Source organism: Acinonyx jubatus, chromosome B1 (genome assembly GCF_027475565.1).
Source record: "Acinonyx jubatus isolate Ajub_Pintada_27869175 chromosome B1, VMU_Ajub_asm_v1.0, whole genome shotgun sequence".
Classification (NCBI taxonomy): domain Eukaryota; kingdom Metazoa; phylum Chordata; class Mammalia; order Carnivora; family Felidae; genus Acinonyx; species Acinonyx jubatus.
In genome coordinates, this window is record NC_069382.1 from 58,619,637 (window position 1) to 58,644,916 (window position 25,280).

Genomic DNA, 25,280 nt, shown 5'->3' on the forward strand with positions numbered 1-25,280 from the left:
GTTTGCCCATCCCCATAACTCTAGGGCAAGTGAAAGGAAGCATATCAGAGTTGGAGAGTTCTCAAAGGAAAGGTAATATTACTAGGTAGATTTAGTCCAAAAGCAATGAAGAAATGTTGGAAGTGGTTTTTTTTTTTAATTTTTTTTTTTTTTTACATTTATTTACTTTTTGAGAGACATAGAGCACAAGTTGGGGAGGGGCAGAGTGAGAAGGAGACACAGAATCCGACACAGGCTCTAGGCTCCGAGCTGTCAGCACAGAGCCTGACGTGGGGCTCAAACTCACAAACTGTGAGATCATGACCTGAGCTGAAGTCGGACGCCCAACCGACTGAGCCACCCAGGCGCCCATGGAAGTGTTTTTTAACAGGGACTTGATGTGCTTGGTTTTACATGCTAATACATAACCCTGGTGGCAGGTTAGAAAATGGAGTGGAGGGACACACTGGAGTCTGGAAGGGAATACGCTGTTCCAGTTAGCCAGATGAGGAATGGTGTTGTTTGCTCTAGCCTTTGGAAAATGAGAGAGAGAAGAGATTCTGTAAGTATCAGGAGTTCCAGTTCACTAAGGTTTTGAGGGAGGTGAAGGTGCAACAATGATTCCCAGGCTTTTCATCTGAACAGTTGTTAGGTGATAATCCATCCATTTTGATAGTCAAGGTAGGAAGAGAATAGATTTGAAGAATATTGTAAGCCAAGAGAAAAGAAGCTCTTTGGAAAAGAGAGATGGGTTAGATATCTGTCAAGCATTTGAGAGAGAGAGGGAGAGAGAGAGAGAGAGAGAAGTAAATGGATCATGGACTAAACAAGCACAAGCATTGTTTAGATTTCTCAATGATTAGATCATCATTGGTGATCTTTGACAGAGCAGGTTCAGAGCACATCTGGCCTAAAAGGGCCAGAGGATTTGGAAGAGGGGGAAGAAGTGTTGTAGACAATGAGTGGACCCATCAGGTTATTCTGCATAATTCCACAACTCAAAATCCTTAATTCTGCAAAGTACCTTTTGCCAGAGAAGTTAACATGTTCACGGGTCGCAGGATTTAGAACACTGATTTCTTGGCAGGAAGAAGGAGAGGATTATCATTATTAGAGATGTTAGAGAAAGACAGATATGAATATAATAGAACTTTAGGCCAGTCATGTGTCAAGTTCCAAATTTTTAAGTTTCCTTCCTCAGTTTCGTCATCACAAATTTGTAAATAAGTGAATGAATGAATGGGTGCCTGATGGATGTGAGCAATGTCCAGTCTCTCCGTCCCTACCTTTTTCTTTAACAACTTGACTCTTCAATTTATGACAAGAAAATATGTCACGCACTGCTCTGTTTTCTGTGGGACAGTGTCTGCCCATCTGTTCTTTACCTGCCTTGCAGACAAAGCAGCTGTGGCTCTCCATTGTTGCTAATATTACCCAAATCCACTGTCACCTCCACTTGCCTCTTCCTAGAATTCGAGTATATTTGCACATGAATCTAAGCACATTAAGAGACTAGAAGGAAAGAGAGGCTAGGGTTAAAACCCAAATTGACAATAGTTTCTGCCACGACGGGCAGACATTTAGTGAAAATAACAAGAAGGCAGAAGTAAAAAGCGAGCGGGCTGTGCTTTCAATTTGATTTTTTAATGGTGTTTCTTGGCTCCACATATAGTTTGCACAGAGCAGTCATCATTATCTTCTCCTACTAGAACTCCACGTTCAGGTGTTCCTTCCCACTGTTTTTGTTTTTGAATCAAAGGGGAGCAGCAAGACCCACGGTGGAACTTCAGATTCCACAGTGTTCTACTTGATCTATTTCTAAACTCTGCCCCTCCTTGATTTTTATCTCCCAGCTGTCCCAGATCTCTCGGCCTCACTCCCCTCTGCTTCCTGTCCGAATTCCAAAGCCCAGGTTACCGTTTCTGCTATGTCTTAAGGTCTCCACTGAAGGGAAGGATGTTCAGATTCACTCTTCTGAAACCCGTCGGACCTATTTCGTGATGAAGGAAAACGAAACTCAAACGTGCCCGATGTGAGAAACGAAACCAAAACTTCCTTTCCGGGTACAAAAGACTGGCCGAGGCGGCTCGGCAGGTCAGAAGCCCAGGTTCAGGCGCCCCCTCGAGTTGCCACTCAGGGCTCCGCGCTCTGAGCCCCTGTCGGTCGCTTCCTTCCCTGCAGGTGCCCGGCAGCTGCTCCACCGACGCCACAGGTCCGGTGCGGACGCCGGGGTGGAGGTTGGCGGGAGCACCGGGAGGTGCTCCGGGGAGCGAACCGGGGTGGGGGCGGAGGCGTGGGAGCGGGCTCCGAGGCGACCGGGGTCACTGCAGGGAGAAACCCGGAGTGGAGATATCGCTCGCAGTTCCAGCTCTCTGGTCCAGGCGGGAGGTGGCCCGGGAGCGGCTCCGGACGCGCCCCGCTGCGCGCCCCCCCCCCCCCCCCCGAAAATGGTGGCGGACGGGTCTCCCGATGGCGCCGGGAGGCAAGGCGTGGGGAGAGGCAGAGGAAAGGGACGCAGGTGGGGAGCGCGGGGTCTGGAATCCGAAGGAGAGGGGCGAGCGTTCAGGCTTTTAAGGGGACCTCTTCAAAGAAAGAATGCTGGGATCTGGGGCCTTAGGGAAACTAAGAGAGGTCAGATCTGAGCATAACCAATATGACCTAGACATCGGTAGCGGCAGGCAGCTAGCATCCCCACCCCACGCACAATCGGGGCTCAACTACAAACTTGCAGAATCAGAATCTGCGTTCTAATAACTTACAGGCGATTCCTACCTACCCCTACATTTCAGTGGCTTCATGCAATAATCATTTATTTCTTATATAACAGTTAAAAGAATGTAAAAATGGTCAAGGGGCATGTATTTGTTTTCTATTGCTGCATGACAAATTACCGCAAATTTGGGAGGTTAAGTCAATAAAAATGTATTATTTTATAAATTTCCGTGAATCAGAAGTCTAGACACAGAGTAACTGAATGCTTTTATTCAGCATCTCACCAAACTAAAATGAAGGTGCCTACTGGAGCTGCCATCTTGTCCAGGTTCTTTCCAGTTGTTGGAAGAATCCAATTCCTTGCAGGTGTGGGATTGTGAGGTTCCCTGTTTTCTTGTTGGCTGTTGGCTGTGGGTTATTCTCAGCCTTTAGATTCCACCCTCAGCTCCCGGCCAGGTGGTCCTCTCAAAGCATTGTGGCTTATGTCTTCAAAGCTATCAGGAGAATCTGTCTCCTGGAATGTTGGAGTCTTACGTAATGTGACCTAATCATGGGAGAGACTATCCCATTCAATCTTCCCGTCCTGCCCACACCCAAGGAGAGGATACTATACAGGGCAGTGCACCAGGGTGGCTGGAGTCTTGGAGGGCATCTAGAATTCTGTCCATTGCTGGTCAGCTTTTCTCCAGTGTTTCAGGAAATTGACTCTTTCCATCAAGAGGTTCCATCATTCCCTGGGCCTTATTTTCTGAATTGGGCTGTCTCTAATAATCTATGATTTCTCTTTTTTCCCATCCCTTCTCTTTTTTCTTTTAAAGATTGTTTAAATTAGAACCCAGATAAGGTTTTGGCACTACTGTGATTGGATAATATGTCTTTAGGCTTGTTGTAGTCTCTTTCATCCTCTTGTAATTTGTTAATAAATTGGAGTCCCTTCCCTTCCCTTTCCTTTTTTTTTTTTTTTTTTTTTTTTTTTTTTTGGCCTTGTAGAGATTCTAATCTTCCTGGTATCATTTAACAGGTTCTTCTATCTTATAAATGTCTCGTTAATTAATTGTTGCTACTAGAGTTTTGATCAAATTCAGGTCAAAATTTTTGGTGGAGTATTTCTTTCTTTTTTTTTAATGTTTATTTTTGAGAGAGACAGAGACAGAGACAGAGAACTAGTGAGGGAGGGGCAGAGAGAGAGGGAGACACAGAATCCAAAGCAGGCCCCAGGCTCTGAGCTGTCAGCACAGAGCCAGATGTGGAGCTCGAACTCATGAACCAGGAGATCATGACCTGAGCCGAAGTCAGATGCTCAATTGACTGAGGCACCCAGGCTCGTCTTTGCTGGAATATTTCAACAGTGATGCACTTCTACATGGAAGTAGCTATTTGCCTGTATTTTTATTGTTCTAGCACCTAAAAATAACAAGATCTATTAATTCATTAGAAGTTGTAATATAAGTATAAATGAAATATAAGTATAAATGAAATTTCCCCATTTATATTTATTTGGCAACACAGTGGTTCAGTACTTATATGAGAAAGGCAATTTAACTTCTTGATTCCAGAAGCCCTTAATTTTTGATATATTATCTTTAGATGCTCTCTCTGGACTTTCTGTGATGAAAAATGAGGAACTTAATATACGCTCTTCTTTTTCCACTATTCATCCCTTTCTGAACTTCCCAATTTGGTTAATTATATTACTTTTATATTATAATGGTTTATCATAGTTTACAGTATTTTTGACTTTATTTTTAAAAATGTTTTATTTATTTTGAGAGAGAGAGGGAGAGAGAGAGAGCGGGCAAGGGGCAGAGAGAGAGGGAGAGAGAGAATTCTAAGCAGGCTTCCTGCTGTTAGTGCAGAGACCCACTAGGGCTCTATCCCACAAACTTGACCGGAGCCAAGATCAAGAGTTGGCCGCTTAAGCGACAGTCACCCAGGTGCCTGTTTATGACTTTAATTTTTGTGATTTGTTTCTGGTTGAGTAAAAAATGGGAAGTCAAGTAAACAAGTCACAAAATTATTTATTATGTTATTTATTGTAGAAGCAATCTATATGGTTGACTTGGAAATGTAGTTATCATTAAGACTGCTGTTTGAAATCGATACTTTTCTAAATTCAGAGTATCATGGATCCTCCTATTTTTCTTTATAGCTTCCTTTAATTTTCCTGGATCATATGTAGTTATACTGTTTCTTGATTGTCCTTCTGCTTGATATCTACCCCCTAATTTTCTGAACTGTCTCTTTAAATAACATTATCATTCAGGCTAGGTGGTTGGTGACTTCTTAAATATCTAGTAATATTGTCTTTCTGCCCTCCTAATGGATTGAATGACTGGGTATGGAATTATAAGTTCAAAATATTTTCCCCTTGGAACTTTGAAAACATTATATTTTCTTTTACCAAAACATCCAATAACGCTCCTCATTTTATTCAGTTCTAACTGTGTGCCAGGTTCAATTTTAATCAATTAAAAAAATTTTTTTTTAATGTTTTTATTTATTCTTGAAGGAGAGAGAGAGAGACAGAGCATAAACAGGGGAGGAGCAGAGAGAGAGGGAGACACAGGATTCGAAGCAGGCTCCAGGCTGTAAGCCGTCAGCACAGAGCCCGATGCAGGGCTTGAACTCATAAACTGTGAGATCATGACCTGAGCCAAAGCCAGACGCTCAACCAACTGAGCCACCCAGGTACTCCTTAATCAATTTCTATACATCAACTCATACATACATTGAAAACACAGCCAGAGGAGAGTAACATTATTGTCCCAGTTTTATAGATGAGTAAACTGAGACACAGAGAAAGTAAATACCTTGCCTAAGATTATAAAACTATGTTATGTTTCATTACTAGGATGAAAACCCAGGTCTTCTGCTTAGAGTGCTCATGCCTTTAACCATTTCACATATGCTTTCCCTGACTTCCATTTCTTCGTAGCACATCCCCATCTTTATTCTTGGAGCTCTGCAGTTCGAAGGAGCTATTGCTAGGTGTGTGTTTCTCTTCTGTCATTATGTTTTCTTAGTACTTGGAAAAACTTTTCAACCTAAAAATGTGTATTTTTTCTTTAACTCTGGCCCAGTATTATTGTATGACTTTAAATATTATATCTTTTATTATTTTTATCCCTACTCATTTTGGAATCTTATTTTTCTCCTTCTTGAATTAACATGGGATGAATTTAAAACTTTCAAATCTATCCTCTATATTTCTTAGTACTTTTTCTATTTTCCATCTCTTTGTTTTTTTCTTTTTCCTTTTTTTTTAATGTTTGTTTATTTTTGAGAGAGAGAGACAGAGCTCAAGAGGGGGAGGGGCAGAGAGAGAAGGAGATATAGAATCCGAAGCAGACTCCAGACTTTTTTTTTTAAAGTTTTTAATGTTTTATTTATTTATTTATTTAATATGAAATTTATTGTCAAATTGGTTTCCATACAACACCCAGTGCTCATCCCAACAGGTGCCCTGTTTATTTTTTTAAATATATTTTTTTAATGTTTATTTATTTCTGAGACAGAAAGAGACAGAGCATGAGGGAGGGGAGTGGGAGAGGGGCAGAGAGAGAGAGGGGACACAGAATCCGAAGCAGGCTCCAGGCTCTGAGCTGTTAGCACAGAGCCCTACATGGAGCTCAAACTCACAGAGCGTGAGATCATGACCTGAGCCGAAACCAGACGCTCAACCGACTGAGCCACCCGGGCACCCCAAACCCTCAGTTTATTCTCAGTTTTTAAGAGTCTCCTATGGTTTGCCTCCCTTCCTCTCTTTCTTTTTTCCCCTTCTCCTCCCCCATGGCCTTCTGTTAAGTTTCTCAGGGTCCACATAAGAATGAAAACATATAGTATCTGTCTCCCTGTATGACTTATTTCACTTAGCATAACACTGTCCACTTCCATCCATGTTGCTACAAAAGGCCATATTTCATTCTTTCTCATTGCCAAGTAGTATTCCATTGTGTATATAAACCACAACTTCTTTATCTGTTCATCAGTTGATGGATGTTTAGGCTCTTTCCATAATTTGGCTATTGTTGAAAGTGCTGCTGTAAACATTGGGATACAAGTGCCCCTATGCATCATCACTCCTGTATCCCTTGGGTAAATTCCTAGCAGTGCTATTGCTGACTCCAGGCTTTGAGCTGTCAGCACAGAGCCTGTTTGTGGGGCTTGAAGTTACAAGCCATGAGATCACGACCTGAGATGAAGTCAGACGCTTAACTGGCTGAGCCACCCAGATGCCCCTCGTTGTTTTCTTCTCATGCCTTCTAAGGAATTTCCTGGATTTCCGATCTGTAACTTGAGATTTCATCATGTCCATTTTATTGCTCTGCATGTGACTTTTTTCCTGAAAGTGTAAATTTTTTTGAGGATTTACTTCTGTTTTTTCTGTAGCAGCCTGTTATTATTGTATTAGATAATATTGTGATTATTGAGAATGCTAATTCAAACTTTTTAAAGGACTATTCTGGCCTTGAATCATGTTTATTTTTCCAGCTTCTTCTTAATACCACCCCCCATGTCTGATAATTCAGATTTTTAAATATACATTTATTCAGTGGTTTTTGTGGTGGGTAGCAGGCTTTATTTTCCCTACCATGACTCTCCCTTAAATGAGAGAGAACTGGGCATAGTGATACAAATTCTATGTACATTTTGTGTAAGTTTGGCCTAAGTTCAGGATGAAGTTTCATAGGAAAAGTTTCCTATATGATATATGAGAGGAGGTAGGCAGGCAAGCTATGGAACCCCTTAATTATCAAATTGAGAAGGGTTTTATTCTCCCACCATGGCTTTTGTTGAAAAGTTGTAGTGTCCAATAGGCACACATATCTCATTAGTAATTGTTGTTATTTAATTTAAAACGATGTTATTTCTTTCTGTTTATGTATATTTTATTTTCAAATGATTATGTTAGGACTTATTAATTTGTTTGGAGCTAACTCCTTAATAAATAAACTGTTAGGTATTTATTTTGTCCTAGGAGTACCATAAGAAAAATTCTTGAGACATTAAGAACTTCTGGGAACCTATGAATTACCTTATTTCATTCAATCTGACCCTACCTTTTCTGGATCTATCCCTTCTGTAAGATACTTGGGGTTAATATTCTCCCGTTTACTCAGTTCTCATGGAATCATCTTTTATATTTGAACTTGGTACAATTTGGAGAACTAAAGTAAAACAGTATGGCTAATGTGCAGTTAGTAAGGTTGGGAATTGTATGAATTGGATGGCAGAGAGTTTTGGGGAAATTCTTTAAAATTCTTCCCTAGGCAAAAACCCCTTATAATGTGAGCTATAGCTACTTTTCCTATTTCATTTCCAATCAAATCATTCTGTTTTATGCCATGTGGAACAACCTGTGGAATCAAACTTGTCATGTGGTTTCACATCTCTGTGCATTAAACCAGTATTGTTTTGCTCTTTGAGATGTGATCCTCTGTATCTCTTAACCTTCTCTAAGATGCTTCCATAATTCTTTCTCATATTTTAAATGTGTCCTCAAAACCTCAGAACACAAGAGCCTGACTACTCCAGTTGATTGAAGAACTCTTTTAATTCTCTAATGGCTTTCTGTACCATTTCTGCTAGGTCACTAAGCACGTTACACTTTTTGATTTAATTCTCTTTAAACCCTTACCAGATTGTGAGGGGAGAGGACCATGTTTTATGCATATTTGCATATGTGGCAGCAAGTGCAATGCTTGGTAAGGAGTAGATGCTCTTTAGGTCTGATAAAAGGGGGAATAACTAGGTAAGCGAGAGACCATGCTTTTGCCTGTCTCCATTAAGTGTTTCTTAAACATTCCATTCCAGCCACAGTAATTTCTTTTTTCTTCAAGTTTACTCATTTTTTGCAGTCATGAACCTCCATGCATTGTTATTTTAATATTTATTATGTTTATTTATTTTTGAGACAGAGAGAGACAGAGCACGAGTGAGGGAGGGGCAGAGAGAGAGGGAGACACAGAATCCAAAGCAGGCTCCAGGCTCTGAGCTGTCAGCACAGTGCCTGATGCAGGGCTCTAACTTGGGAACGGCGAGATCATGACCTGAGCCGAAGCTGACACTCAACCGACTAAGCCACCCAGGCATCCCTAATATTTAATATCAATGTGTACCTCATCATTATATGTTCTTTAATGTCATATAATATGAATATCTATCTATCTATCTATCCATCTATCTAATTTATCTATTATCTGTCTATCATCTATCAAGTTCCACTGCCCTAACACACTATATGGCGTATTTGAAGAATGTCTCAATATTTGTTTTTTGTAACAGAATGCTCAAGTGCATTTTCTTCTGCCTCTTTGACAGTTCTTTCTCAATTACCTTTGCAGACTCTTCCTCTTCTCTGTTGGCATTTATTAAATATTAGTGATCTGCAAAACTGTATTTTCAGTCCTTTCTTCTTCTTTCATGATACTGTGTCTGTCTGTCCAAGCAAGTTCCTCTACCTCAGTGGCCTTATTTACAATAATATTCAAGTTACTCACATATTCAGGTCTAGCCCAGACCTTGGGTTTGACCTCTAGACCTACATATTTAATTACTCACGTGACATGTCCTACAGTCTTGAACTCAAGTCAAACTCAGAGTGACCACAAATGAACTCATGATCCTTCCCTGAAATGTAGACTTGTTCCAAGGTTTCCTGCCCAGGGAATGGCCTCGTCTTCCATCCTGTTGCATCAGGTAGAATCTTAAAATCATCCTTGACAACCTTCACTCTTCCCTCTTCTCCATCCGTATCAGATCCATTACAAAATTATGTTAAACTAACCTTTCAAATATTTAATATCCATAGGGGCCCCAAACTACCATCAAAGTGTATTACATCAAACTACTCTCATTACCCTTCTGAACTGTGGTTTTCTCTCTGCTTTACTAACAGGAACTTTGATCCCATCTTATCTATTCTCTCTACTGCAGCCAGAGTAATCTTTCAAAATGTAAAGCCGCTCATAACACTACGTGCTTAAAGTCCGTCAGTGGATTTTAGGATGAAAACATGCCCTCAAAGGCTCTGCCTGCTCTCATATTTCTGTAACCCTCTAGTACAGCTAACTCTTTCCTCACTCTCTCCATTCCAACCTCGTTGACTTCTGTTCTGGATCTAGAACCACCCACGCTCATTCATGACACAAGACTTTTGTACATGGTATTTTCTGGTATTTTTTGTACACGGTCTTTTCTGCCTGGAATGCTACTCCCCCCATCCCTGTATTTAATTAAATTTTGTTTCATCCTTCAGAAATCAACTCAAGCATTACTTCATTAGGATGCTTCCTCTATCCTCTTTGTCACAGTTTAAATTTTCCATTGTCCATATGATTATCTGATTAATATTTGTCTTTCCTGGTGGATTTTAAGCTCCATGAGAACTAACAGCATGTTGCTCTTTGTTCATATATTCCCATTGCCTGATGTTTTGCTTAACACACAGTGGTCATTTAATACTATTTGTTGATGGAATAAATGAATTTCTAATTTTTCTTCTTTCTTTGTAGGTCTGTCATTTTCATTAATAACTGCCACTTAGAGGTACCAAAGTAAAGGAAATTTGCTATATTTAATGTTTTCCAGTTCAGGTTCGAGGTCCAGAGAGCGGCAAGAATGGGTAATTTTCAATTTAAAATATTTATAAATTACAAAATAATGATTCTTTAAGCTACATGGATTTAATAGAATTAACATAACTTTATTGTTATTTCTTCTTTTTCAAATAATAAGTAAATAATTTATTTTTTAGGTTTAGAAGAACACATGATGTTTTTAGAAAAAATGTCACAGTTAATTATGAGTGCATTGCCAAAAGCCAAGTGAGTATTGTAATAAAGATTTCACTATGTGGAGTTTAAGACACAAAACAAATGAACATAGGGGAAAGGAGAGAAAAATAAGATAAAAGAGACAGGGAGGCAAAGAACAAGAGATTCTTAAATACAGAGAACAAACTGAGGGTTGCTGGTGGGGGGATAGGCTAAATGGAGGGATTAAGGCATTAATGGGCATTAAGGAGGGCACTTTTAGGATCACCAGGTGTCCTATGTGAGAGATGAATCACGGGGTTCTACTTCTGAAACCAGTACTACACTGTATGTTAACTAACTTAAATTTAAATAAATAAATTAAAAAAGAGGTGTACATTTGGATACCATATTTCCTGTATATCTATTTGACATGAAAGTAATGTGTATCTATCTCAGTATATATATTATAGTATATTATATATACAATTATATATGCACATGCATATATAAATACATATATGATTGTTTAGCATAGAACTTTGAGAGCTGTTTGATAGTGAATGGAAACAGTTTTGTCTTGCATTATTTGTACACAGCTATCAATGAACCTATTGTTTTATAAAGAAATAGTATTGATTAAACAGGAAGGAAATTTAACACAGGTCTATATTCCAAATAGAGGTGTTAAATTCCCGATTCCAATCCAGATTCTGCCATGTGGTTTTACATAATTTGCTCTGTCTCTTTGAGCCTCTTTTTCTTATGTCTATAGAATGGGAATGATCCCACCTTCTTCCTATGAGGGATAGTCATACATATGGATATATTTGAAAAGTCTTAGCGTAGAGACGGACATAAAATAATTCCTTGGCAAATTCACCTACTGATGATAGTGATAATGGGAGAATAATGACAATGCTACTGTCTTTTGGGGGCCTTATTTAATCAATATGTAATTTTTGTTTCAACTGTTTTCATTTTAGACATTCCAGTTTATTCAATGATTTTGTTGAATCTGAATTTTTTCTGATTGATGGCGATTCATTACTTGCTACATGCATATGTGAGGAATCATTAAAGCAGGGGCAGCAGCTCCACTTCTTTTATGTAATTGAATGCTATCTTATGGATCTTATCAGTAAAGGAGGACAATTTGCCATAGTTTTCTTCAAGGTAACATGTGATTTAAGACCTAAACAAAATTCCCTACTATTTTATATTTTTTTCTTATTAACACGTTAAATACATCTACAAGAATTCATAGTTTAAAGGGAAGAACAGAAAAAATACCCATAGTCCCCGTATTCAGAAGTTACCACATTTAAGGTTATATTTTATTTGCAACCATTAAACTTTATATAAAGACACACATGCTCATGAAGGAGGATGAGCAGTCTCTACAGAAGCTCAGTTGGATTCAACTTTTCCAACTCGGAGAAGCGCTTCTGTTTTCAGAACTCTGTAGTCAGTTTCTTTGAGCCTGGAAAAATGTCAAACTCATTGATACTACTTCATTTATTCTTTGTTCCATAGTAAATACCTCTGAGGGAAGGTATTTGGTCTTCCTTTTCTGATTATGAATATAATTAATAAAATATTAACAGTATCAAATACAGAAGTATAACCACTACCACCCTTTCCTTATCCTATCCCTGAAGGTAACCAAGGTATTACCCTTAAGGGTTTTGGAAGGTGTCTGTTCAGTCATTTTGCAGTCAACACTATTGTTAGATTTTTAAACATTGCTGACTTCTTGCAAGTGATGTTTTGAATACAGAGCCGGTATTCTAACCTAATGTTTCCAGTCCAGTTTACTGCACTAATTTTGATCTGTTGAGAAAAACCTCTGCTGCTTCAGGACAATCATACTAAATTGGGATAGTCCTCTCCAAGTGGTTCACCTCAGCTTCCTGTTCTGGATAATTTATATCCGCCATTTGCTTTTGCATATTTTTTCTCTCCTTTTTCTTTTTGAAGTGAAATTGGAGAGGAAAAGAATTAGACTACGAAGGGAAAGTATGATAAACCCTGAGCATTATGTGCTTGCTTAATGGGGACGCCTGTATTTAAATCCAAACTGTGATTTATGGCACGTATTTGTGAAATGACAGTCAAGGTCTGACTATAACGCAGAACAAAACTGTATCGGAACCTTTTCTTCTAATGACTTTAATGATACGTGTAAACCAACTAAATGGTAATTTCAAAAAAAAATATACTTTATCCCATTCTTACAGGATGCTGAGTATGCATATCTCAGCTTCCCTGAACTTCTTCCTTTGAGAACTGCTTTCATTCTTCATCTTCAGCATAATACCACCATTGATGTTCAAACAGAATTTTCTGGATGCTTATCACAAGGATGGAAAAGTTTCTTAGAAGACAGTTACCCATATTACCTGATGGTTGCAGATGAAGGCCTGAACCATCTGCAAACGCACCTTTTCAACTTTTTAATTATTCAGTCTTGGTCAATCAAGGTCAATGTTGTGCTTTCCTCAGGGCAAACATCCAATATTCTTCGACTTTATGCGTACCTTATGCCAAGCACGTGCACGAACCAAACTTTTTTCAAAGAGGTAATTGATATCTAAATATAAATTTCTTCTAGACTTTTACAGAATTTTCCAAGTTACTTGACTTTTATTTCTACCACTTCTATGGAAATTATCATAGGTTTCACAGAGAGGTATAGAAAATTAACAATAATGATAATACAAATGCAATCATATGTTCAGAACTTGTAATAACAACAATGATTGGTACTTCTCATGAGTCATTTTTTAAATCTTGTCAACAGCCCTTTAGTTAGGTGTAAGTATCATCCATGTTTTGCAGATGAGGAAATAGATACTTGAGTAAGTAATTTGCTCATTATCAATAGTAAATGAATAATAAAGCATGGATTGAAAAGGAGCAGTCTGACTTTAGCCCTTATGTGCGTAACTACTGTGTGGTATACTGCCTCCAAGTTAATGAAGGTCAGAAATGCACTCATTTGGAGGTAAAAACTCATGCCTCTGTTGCTAAGACATACTGGTGAAATACTTGTTAATACGGTAGTTTTAATGAGAAAACAATGGAGAAGGGTGATGAGGATGGGAAATAAGCAAAATGCTTATTTCATAATATTAAGGCATTAATAGAATTTTCAGAGTATTTAGATTTTAATCCTTTGCTTGATCTTGTTATTTTGCTGCATTGGTATATTTGACAATTACTACATTGAAATTTGGGGAGTTAAAAATACTAATTTTATAAATGAATCTAGTTTCTGGTTAATTTTCACTACTTATAGTAAATCCTCATATGGAGATATTAATTCTGTATTTCATCAAAATAATTTGTGAGTCAATTAACATTTTTTACTCTTTGACAATACTGTCATACTCCTTCTGGTATTTGGAAACATCCAGATGGTTGTCATGAAATCTGATAAGATAGTTTGTTTTGCTATAGTTAGAATCCCAGTCATTAAACTATTTCCAACTCTAGTTGCCTGCTGTGGGTAGGATCAGCCCTGGAGTTGATTTTTATATTGGGAAGAGGAACTGTAATCAATTGATCTCATTTCATTCTGTGAAAACAGTTTCTGAATCTGAGCTTGAAGAGTGCTCTACAAACATCCTTCCCAGTCCGTCCTTAAGAAGATTTTTTTAAAGGTCTCTGGCTGGATCAGCAGTTGGGTGACTGACTTCAGTTCAGGTCATGATCTCAAAACTCATGAGTTTGAGCCCCGCCGAGCTCTGTGCTGATAGCTCAGAGCCTGGAGCCTACTTCGGATTCTGTGTCTCCTTCTCTCTGTCCCTCCCCTGCTCGCACTCTGTCTCTCTCTCTCTCTCTCTCAAAAGTAAATAAACATTAAAAAAATTGAAAAAGAAGATTTTTTTTAAATTTTAGGTTTTATTTCTAGTATAATAATATGTTTCCTAGGTTAGTGAGTACTCATTTTAAAGAGGTTGTTTCACTTATCTATTTGAGGACTATATGAAATGCAAATAAAAATTCAGTGTAATAAGTGATGAATCACTGAATTCTGAAGCCAGTATTACACTGTATATTAACTAACTAAAATATAAATAATAAAAACAGTGTATGATGATAATGGCTGGATGATAGGTACCTGAGGGGAGATTATGCTATTGCTTATTTACATGTATGTTTGAAATTTTTCACAATAAAATATAATGTATTAAATGGGCGCACTTTTTTTTTTGAGATGTTGGAAATGTTCTAAAATTAGATTATGGTGATGGTTACACAACTCTGTAACTTTACCAAAAGACATTGAATTGTCCCCTTTACGTGAATTTTATGTTATGCTAATTATACTTTTTACAAAGTTTTTAAAAAAATAAAATGCACTAAGTTCCCAGACAAAAATTAATTCAGCAAAGACAACATAGTGCTGCTTGACAGGCTTTAAAAGTATTGTTGATGATCTGTAATTACATTAGTGTAATTTTTTTAACTTGGAAATATATTTTCACAATTATATCTTCAATATATGATTTTCTGTAGTTGGAAAGTGATTAGATAGTTTATTTATGACAATTTATGTGACTTGCTTTTCTTTTACAGAATAAAAAGAAGATTGAGAATGCTTATAAAATCCTGATTAAACAATTGCAAGAATGTAGAATTTTAGCACTAGAATCTCTTTTTGGAAATTTAAAATGGAAACATATGATGGACGAGGTACTGAAACTTTTAAAAACTTTTTATTTGAACTAATTTTTTAGTTATAAAAAAAAGTTGCAAAAATAGTACTGAGTTCCCATAGACTTCTCACTCAGCTTTCCCTAATGTTAGCATCTTATGTAACCATGGTGCATTTTTCAAAACCAGGAAATTAACATCAGTGTTATACTATTAACTAAGCTTCAGACATTATTTGAGGTTCACTTACTTTTCCATGAATGTCCTTTTTCTGTTTCAAGATTCTGTCTAGGGCTCCACATCCATTTAGTTATTTCTATCTAGTCTCCTCCAATCTGTAGCAGTTTCTCAGTGTTTCCTTATCTTTCATGACCTTGATGTCTTTCATGACCTTGATGATGATATACATGGTGGTGATGGCTACATGGATGTATATTTATCTTTAAACTCATCAAGCCTGGTCTTTCTGAGCACTGTTTTACACTTTTTGAAACCATAAGACGTACCATTCTTATCTTGTATTTTTTCTATCCCAGCCTTGAAATCAACTACTTCTCTAAGCAGTTCTGGTTGCTTTTATTGGAAAGTAGAATTTAGAAGCCAAGATCTGGGAATTAATGTTTGTTCATTTCCACTGGGATGTCATTACTATAAGGACTTTTCAGCAGACACAGCTAGGAAATATATGTATATATGCTAAGCCATGCATACACATCTGTCTATTTTTTAAAATCTATCTATGTATCTATGTATTTATCTATCATGTATCTATCATCTATCTTAAATATCATGCTTTCACACCAATGACTTTTACTCCAGTTCAACTTCACATCCTTCATTTTACCCCTCCCATTTCTTTATTTGTTATTTCTTTCTCCAACTGTGAGAAATTCAGCTCTCTCATTACATACAATATATTTACTTATTTTTCATCAATTCTAATGTATACATATAGTTTTAGAATTGCTAACCATATCATGTGAGAAACATATTCACTAGGTGGATTACGGGATTTATGTGCAGTTCTTTTTAGCCTTAGTCATAGAATATGTTAAAATACTGCTTTCCAAAGTTTTTTAGGTTAGTTCTTTTCTTGCTCACCCCATTCAGTTTGGTTATGTTATTCATTATTAATACAGTTAGGTTTGTTGGTTAATATTTGTATTTCATTTTGGGTCCCTCCCACCCATATTCAGATCTTTAAAGTAAAAAAAAAAAAATTAATGCTTATTTATTTTTGAGAGAGAGAGAGCACAAGCAGGGAGGGGCAGAGAGACAGAGGGAGACACAGAATCCGAAGCAGGCTCCAGGCTCTGAGCTGTCAGCACAGAGCCAGACGCGGGGCTTGAACTCACAAACTGTGAGATCATGACCTGAGCCGAAGTTGGACACTCAACCAACTGAGCCACCCAGGTACCCCAACCATATCCAGATTTTTAAAAATTAACCTGTTTATTTTGGAAGGTATGTGAAAGGTATGTGAAATATACTTATGGTTCTAAGAATCAGAGATATACAAAAGGATATACTCTAAAAAGTGACACTTTACTCTTATCCCTTGCTACTCTGATCCCGTTTTCTACTGTTCACCACACTCCCAAATACTTCTGTAGGTAACTTGTCTCTTTAGTTACAGGTTTATCCTTCTGGTGTTGTTTCTTTTCTTTCCTTTTAAAAATTAATTAAGTAATTTTTGCACAAAAAAGCAGACGTGTGTATTTTCTTATATCCTCTTCTTTCTTAAATAAAGGATCACATAATGTAGATATTCTTTAGTGACTTTCTTTTCAGATTTAGCATGTTCTAGAAATCATTTTAAAGAGATTTTAAAAATCTGTCTCATTATGTTATATAGCTGCATAACACTCCCTTGTGTGGATATACTGTAATTTATTTAACCAATTTCCTACTCTGGAATTTATATTTATTTATATAAATATGTTTTATATATTTAAATTTATATTTATACATATATGAATGCTGTAATGACTAATGATATGTATGTGCAATTTTGTATTATTAGAGGTATACCTTCAGAGTAGATTTTAAAAATGGAATTGATGTGTCAAAAGGTAAGTGTATATGTTGCTTACTTAGGTCTTATCAATTGTTTTTCTAAAAGGATTATATCACTTTTTTTTGTCTTTCAGTTTTTAATACTTCTCTGTATATTACAGATACGAGCACTCTCATCTTAAAATTTTATTTATTGTTTTTAACAAATATTTATAGTTTTATGTAATTCCTGTATCTATCTTTGTATGATTTTTTTCTGGTAAGATCACTTGAATAAAAATATTTTTTTAGATGTCATGCTGTTTACAGTTTTCTTCTGTGACAGGCATGTGAAACTATGTCTCTGCTTAAGCAACTCTGGCCAGAAGGATCTGACATTCGGCGTGTTCTTTGCGTTACTTCATGCTCGTTGTCTTTGAGAATGTACCATCACTTTTTAGAAAACAGGAACAGGACTATCTCTGATCAGAACACTGACATCCAAGAGGTGTGATTATTATAACTTTCCTGTGAAATGTCATTGCTGTCCACTTTTGAAATTTTATTGATTTCTATCTGCCTTTTCTTCCTTTTGGTATTTTATTTCCCTAGTTTATTCATATAAATTTCCCCCCAAGAGGGAAAAACTGGAATTTGTTTACAGGAAATATCTATTATATTGTTATATGATCTAGTGTTTTACTATACAGATTTTTGTACTTCTTAGTACCCATTCAAGTCACATTTGTCCAATCATCCAGAAGAAGGAGGAATAAGAAAGGAAATTAGCACATGGTGAGAGCTTACATTACATGTTCTGGGCTCTATGCCTTGTGCCTTTATATACTCACAACTGCATTTTAAGGGAGGTATTGTTATTCCCACTTCACATATGGGAACACCTGAGGTTCAGATAGTCCAGGAAACATTCCTCAATTAAATAGCAGTGTGAATTGCACCCATGTCTGTTTTGTTCAAATTCCATAATACCAAACTGTCTTTAGAAAGAACATCCTCATTGTAGTGTCTTAGTGCTGTCCTTGCTAGAGAAGTACTAAAGGTCTTAAACTTTTTTAAAATTTTACTTTAATTTATTAAAAACTGTTTTTTTTATGTTTATTTTTGAGAGAGGGAGAGAGAGAGAGAGAGAGGGTGCAAGTGGGGGATAGACAGAGAGAGAGGGAGACACAGAATCTGAAGCAGGCTCCAGGCTCTGAGCTGTCAGCACAGAGCCCAATGAGGGGCTCAAACTCACTAACTGTGAGATCATGACCTGAGCCGAAGTTGGAGGCTTAATGGACTGAGTCACCCAGGTATGCCCCCCTCACCCCCACCGAAGGTGTTAAACTTCTTTATGGTTGATAGAGTCCCTTAAGAATCTGCTGGCCAGTATGGATTTGCTCTCCAGTAAATAGTCCTCCTTATATATATATGTGTACATATGCACAAGTACACACACATGTGTGTACACACATTATTTTATATACAACCTGACTGCGAGGGCATTCTTGCTTGAAAGTTTTTATTAAAGAGAAATGAAACATTTTGTAGCATTTTTGTACACTCTCAGAGAAATGAACAGGACTTATAGCATTTTACCTAACATCCTTTATATTTGGTTTTCCAATATCTACTTGAATATATTTTTAGTAAAATATTTTTTACATGATTAGGCACGACATTTTAAATTATTATCACAAAAATGATACCAGACCGAGTGTATCTCCGGAACTTCTCTAACTATTAGACTATTTGGCCTTCTGGGGGCATTCTGAAATAAGTCTTAGTTTTGTTTTACTGACAACCCTGCAAACATTTGAAGATGGCTTGGAGACCCTTGTCCCATTATGTTAAATATGCCCATTTCTTCACACTTTTTCTAACTGGGTAAGTTTTTTAGATGTGTCCTGGTTTATTCACTGTGGTAACGTTCAGTGTTACTTTTAAAGTATGAAGCTTTAGTGGCTCCTGAGTGGCTAGTCGGTTAAGCGTCCGACTTCGGCCCAGGTCATGATCTCACGGTTTGTGGGTTCGAGCCCCGTGTTGGGCTCCGTGCTGATAACTCAGAGTCTGGAGCCTGTTTCAGATTCTGTGTCTCCCTCTCTCTGCCCCTCCCCTGCCCACGCTCTGTCTCTCTCTGTCTCAAAAATAAATAAACATTGAAAAAAAATTTAAAGTTGATGCTTTAGGGACACCTGGGTGGCTCAGTCGGTTGAGCATCCAACTTTGGCTGAGGTCGTGATCTCATGGCTTGAGGGTTCGAGCCCCACATCAGGCTCTGTGCTGAGAGTTCAGAGCTTGGAGCCTGCTTCAGATTCTGTGTCTCCCTCTCTCTCTCTGCCCCTCCTCGCTCGCTCTGTCTGTCTCTCTCAAAAATAAATAAAAAGATGAAAAGAATTTAAAGTATGATGCTTTAGACAGAATAGGGCATTTAAAGTATGGCTCCATCAGTGCAAAGCGCTGTGGGATCATGGCTTCTTTAGATGCTGGACCAGCTCACCTAAAGTTAGGCTTAACTAAAAATACTAACGAATGCTTTATGTAAACTGCTCTTCAGCTGGCAGTTCCCTGTCCCCTTACCTGAATTCTGTATTTTATATGCATTCAAATTTATGTATGAAGAAAAAAACTCAAAAACATAGAATTAAGAATGTAATAAAGTGTGATTCCTACACAGGAAAATGTGGCTGCTGACTGTTGTGGTACTACATGCAATTCATAGCCTGGTGGTCTCTATTTTGCCTTCTTTATTTTATTCAGATGGAAAGTAATTGCTTAAACATGATGCAAGAAATGGAAGATTTGTGTAAACTGCATTGTCTCAGTGTGGTTTTTCTACTCCACTCACCTCTTTCTCAAAGGGCCTGTGCTAGATTCATCACTTCCCATTGGGCTAAGAACATTCAGACTTTCTTGAAAATGGTAAATATGCTCTGTATTAGTTTGTTTATTTTTTGTTTCAATTGTGTGATATAAAGAAACCACAGTCACCTTCAAAACAGATTTAAAAGGGAATAATGGCAGCCCTTTGGGGACTTTAAAGGTTTAATGGCCCAAGTCATTTTCTTGCTAATTTCAACAACTCCATTTGGTAATAATAACAAACAGCATGCTATATATCCAGTCTAAGGAAAAAACTCTCTATTTTCCTTCTTCCAGTTTCTGTCAAGATCAGGTTGTTGTGTTATTAATTATGTGAGATTGGTAACCATTGTATTCTGCTCTTGAGAGGAATTAAAGATATAAATGTAATAGTTATTTTTGTCCATTACAGATATTACTTAGAGAATATTTGTAGACTGTAGGAAAATAGCAAAAACAAAAGAAAAACTTACCCAGGTACCCACTATTCAAGTCAATAACTATTAATATTTTGGTTTATTCTCTTAATTTTAAATGAATAAGTCTTTCTGTTATTTTTTGTTATTGTTTGAGACATTGGAATGAATATATATATTCATATTCATATATGACATTTTCTTCTCACATATTTTTAGAAATTTTCTTTCATACTCTTGGTTAGCATAATTTTTTAGTGGCCACTATTTTTGTAATGGATGTACCATGGTTTACTCACCCATTCTTATATTGTGGAATATTAAGAGGGTTTTAATTGTTTTAAATGCTGCTGCTATTCTCCTGGTTTTTGAGTGTAAGCCTTTTCCTTTGATTTGGGGATGTTGACTTAGACTTCATGCCCAGAAGTGGGATTAGTGGATAAATTTAAATGGAAAATTAAAAAAAAAATTTTTTTAATGTTTATTTATTTTTGAGAGAGAGACAGACTGCAAGCAAGGGAGGGGCAGAGAGAGAGGAAGACACAGAATCCAAAGCAGCTCCAGGCTCCGAGCTGTCAGCACAGAGCCCAATGTGGGGCTCAAACTCACAAACCATGAGATCATAACCTGAGCCAAAGTTGGACATTCAACCAACTGAGCCACCCAGGCGCCCCTAAATGGAAAATTTTAGAGAATCTTGACACTTTTAGTCAAAATATTCAAGAAAAATATTTTAGAACCAATCAATTAGTAAGCTAGCCCCGAAATATTTATCTAATGTATATGCATTGTGTGAATCAATGGGGATACAGTGAGAAAAGTAAGACTATATTTACCCATCTCATCCTACCACTTTCATAGAGCTACATTTTGCAGGAAGACAGATACTGATTTTTTAAAATTAATATGAAGGAAGAATTACAGGATACTTTAGAGTCTGGTGATAAAAAGTCTCAGTTCAGTTAGAAAAGGATGGCTTCTTCCAAGAATTGAAGAGATGTGAAGTAATGCAAATATTGAAGGATGAGTAGGGATTGGCAAGTTGGTGAGAGGAAGGACACTGGATTCTAGGAGATGAAACAGCATGCGGGATCATCCTAACAATGGCATGATCAAGGAACTGGAATACAACTTGTAGAACTAGAATAGAAAGAGAAAGTGATAAAGCTGAAGAGATGGGTAAGAGACAAATCATATAGGTCTGTATAGGTCCTGTGAAGAGAATGTGGAGATTTAACCTGATCATAAGCACAATGAGAACCAACTGAATGATTGCAAGGAGATGAATGGCACTTTCATTAAAAAAAAATTTCTTCTGGGCACCTGGGTGGCTCAGTCGGTTAGGCGTCTGACTTCAGCTCGGCATGATCTCACAGTCTGTGAATTAGAGCCCTGCGTGGGACGCTGTGCTGAAACCTCAGAGCCTGGAGCCTGCTTCTGATTCTGTGTCTCCCTCTCTCTGCCCTTCCCCTGCTCATGCTCTCTCTCTGTCACAAAACATTAAAAAAAAATTTCTTTGGCTTGCAATGCAGAGAGTTCATTGTAGAGGTAAAAATGGATTTGGGGAAACCATTTGGGTGATTGTTACCTCAGTTGATATATGTGCTAATGATATTAGGGACTAAGGAAATGGTAAGTAGGGATGAATAGCAGTAGGCAATTTCAAGAATTATTTAAAGTATAAACTTGTTTAGTGTGGGCATGAGGAAAAGGGAGGAGTCAAATGACTCTAGATCTCTGGCTAGAGCATTTGTGGGGACAATATCATTGTATGAAGTATAATTGCGAAGAAAGATTATGAATTCAGTTTTGGGAATATTGAGTTTACGATGCCAGTGAAATGTCCAAATGGAGATATCTAGTAGACAATTTGAAATACTGGTTTGGAGCTTAGTGGAGTGGAATAAGTTGGTGGTAAAGAATTGGGAATCACTAGCCTATGGATGTTAATTAATGCCATGGCGGTGGATAAACTTATTTTAGGAAAGACAAGAGGGCCTAGGACAGAGACCTGAGATACTCCAATATTAAATGGTTAGGGATAGATTGACACTAGCAAAAGACACTGAGAAGGAGCTGCTTAGATGAATAGAGCAGAAAGCTAAGACAATAGATTGTTGTGAAGGTCAAAGGAACTGGGATTTTCAAAAGGTGGTTGTGGTTAATAGTACCAAATGCTATGGAGGTTGAGGACCAAAAATACTACTTTGGGTTTAATGACATAGGACTCACTGTTGATTTTAATGAAGAGACATATTAATGGAGAGCCTAGAAGCAAAAATCTGTGGTAGAGTGGGTTCAGTGGTGAGTAGAAAGGAGAAAATAAAGGTGAAAATAAGTTTACATGTAACAGGTTGAGATTAAGGAAAGTGACACAGGATAAAATGGGATAGGAAAGTGGGTCTATTAGGAATGTTTTTAAAATGGCAAAGACAGAGCATGTTTAAATGCTGATCATAAAATTAAGAGAATAGGATGAAAATACAAGGAAAATAAGGTGAGAGGGGATAGGATCTAGTGTATATTCTTATACAGAGGGAGCAATATTGCCATTTTTATAGGAGACAATAAAGAAAAAACAGTGCAACATTGGCTGTGATAGAAGTTGTAGGATAACTTTGTTCCTATGTGCTGGTTCAATTTTCTTTGTGAAGTAGGAGACAAAGTCATATGCTGAATGTTGTGGCAAGGAAGCAAGCCCAGAAGTTTAGAACCAGGAAATATTTTGGAAATATTTATTGGGGAACTTAGGGGAGTAAACTGTACTGAGAAACAGAGGTACCAATTATAGTAAATTGGTATGTATTATTGCATGATTTTCTTTTTCTGTAGTCTCAACAACATGGCCATAGGCACAAGGAAAGCAACTAATTGGATGGTATGGAAAAAAGGGACAAGATAATTTAGGCACAAAAATGCTATTAGTGGATCTATACAGTTTGATGGAAAATAAAAAAGGAAAAGAGACTTTAATATCTTTGCAAGAAGGTAGTAAAAATGATAGACTAGGAAACAAAGTTTCCTGGAGACAGACCAAATGGACTCTATTGGATAAGGAGAAAGTAGAGGAACTGTAGAACTGGAGGTCCTGATATGATCAATAAAGAATTGTGAATGATCATTAGACAAAGTTAAAGGCATGGGTCAACAGGTGGGAGTGAGGAAGTATTCATCAGGGAGTGTGGCAGATGCTATTGTTGTTTCCTTATCTATGTCTCCCACTTACCTATTTTTCCCTCTTACTGTAAGTGCAACTCTCTGCCTGAAGGTTTTGTTTTCTTGATCTGAAATGCTGGGGTATTAATGTTTCTCATGCCTTCCACCAATGACAGATGAGGAGTTGGTGGATGAAGACCCCAGCTTCCTTGTATACAGGTTGAGATAACTCTGAAATGTAGTTAGGGATTCTTTAGGGATTGGGGAAAAATAATAATTGTTGGTCTGCGTATAACAAATATTATTGAAAAAGACAATTACCATCTTCTGCCCCCCACTACATCTCCCTCATAAAGTGTCCATGAGTTGAGGAGGGGGAGAGAGTTGGGGAATAAATGAATAGAATCACCATAAGCGGGGTGGGAAAGGCATGATAGAATCTTCCTAAAGTTTCAGGGGTCTGTGTATAAAAAGAAGCTGTGATTTAGTTCCTAGGAAAAAGACTGGGAGAAAGCTACCCTCACCTAGGATACCTGTGGCTATGTATGCCAGGGAACTTGTCTGGAAAATGCAGTGTGTTGTCTAGGCATGAAAGTGTGGGAAATCTTCCCTATGCTTCCTGAGGGAAGGCATCTGAAAATTCCTGTAGGCTCTAAATGAGTCATGGTAGTTGATCGAGAGGGAAGGAGAACCTGTGATTCTTCACAGAGTTCTCAGAAGCCAGATGAGGGGATTTAAGTGGGAAATGACATGGAAAAAAAACCCTCTAAATTTGAAGACTATATTTCAGTAGACTAGGAATTCCATGGAACCAACTAGAGGCCAATCCATGGCCATTTGACCATTTAATCTCTATAGAAGAGATCTGGGACTATTGCCTGTATAGAATACTAAAGAGTGAGGTATAACTGGAGACAGCCATACTGAGTGGTAGGCACTTTTTTTTTTTTTACTGAAATGAGGATGACACTTAGGTAACACTCCTGTCAAAGTCTGGCATGGGAGATGCAGTGGAGACTCATGAAGGGAATTGATCTGAGTGTGACTAGGAAGTAATTGAATTGGATTTTACTTTGTAGTGCTTAGATTGTATTTATTGAAATAGCATAATAGGGATGTAGGATCAACAATTAAAGTTAAGAAACAAATATTCATGATTGTTTATCTAGGTTTGTATTTATGGGCATTTGCAACTGTTCTAACAGAAGTGTTACAAGGTTTTGTGTTGTGGTGAACACAATATCATGTGGTTCTGCTTATGCTTTGGGGAGAAAATATTTTCCTATACCCCAAATCCCATTGGGGAATTTTTCTCTAGGTAAGTTTTAAATGTTTATGTATTTACTTTGAGAGAGAGAGAGAGAGAGAGAGAGAGAGAGAGAGAATCCCAAGAAGGTTCCACGCTGTCAGCGCACAGCCCCATAGGGAACTCGATCTCAAGGACTGTGATATCATGACCTGAGCCGAAATCAAGTGTTGGATACTTATCCGACTGAGCCACCCAGGTGCCCCTCCTTTATAGAGTTTTATAAGCAATTTTCTTTATGGACAATGGTCATTAGGTGAAAAGGATATTGTAAAGTCTGTCTAAATTGTGGAATGTTCTAAGATGGCTCTGCAGGACATTGTGGTTGTAGCTGATAGAAACCATCATTCTTTAATTAGGATGGCATGGACTTCTGGGCAAGATAGGAATAGCTACCAGTTATTTTGCACCGGATTTATGTGTGTACTTTACCTAGCC

General features: G+C 37.6%; 1 protein-coding gene across 4 annotated transcripts in view; it reads left to right on the forward strand.

Annotated features, from left to right (window-relative positions):
- Positions 1 to 2,027: 2,027 nt before the first annotated feature.
- DDX60 (DExD/H-box helicase 60) overlaps positions 2,028 to 25,280 on the forward strand; it is a 105,691-nt gene continuing 82,438 nt past the window's right edge. The window contains exons 1-9 of one of the 4 annotated variants that reach the window (XM_027068629.2): positions 2,029 to 2,191; positions 9,269 to 9,390; positions 10,206 to 10,315; positions 10,448 to 10,517; positions 11,432 to 11,621; positions 12,686 to 13,027; positions 15,030 to 15,146; positions 17,449 to 17,610; positions 19,863 to 20,024. In XM_027068629.2, the coding sequence (XP_026924430.1) occupies positions 10,312 to 10,315; positions 10,448 to 10,517; positions 11,432 to 11,621; positions 12,686 to 13,027; positions 15,030 to 15,146; positions 17,449 to 17,610; positions 19,863 to 20,024 (1,047 nt within the window). In that variant the 5' untranslated portion in view covers positions 2,029 to 2,191; positions 9,269 to 9,390; positions 10,206 to 10,311. Of the gene's footprint in view, positions 2,192 to 9,268; positions 9,391 to 10,205; positions 10,316 to 10,447; positions 10,518 to 11,431; positions 11,622 to 12,685; positions 13,028 to 15,029; positions 15,147 to 17,143; positions 17,180 to 17,448; positions 17,611 to 19,862; positions 20,025 to 25,280 lie in introns of those variants that run through there. The other 3 variants (XR_008296045.1, XM_027068625.2, XM_053216738.1) reach the window with 3 other exon arrangements.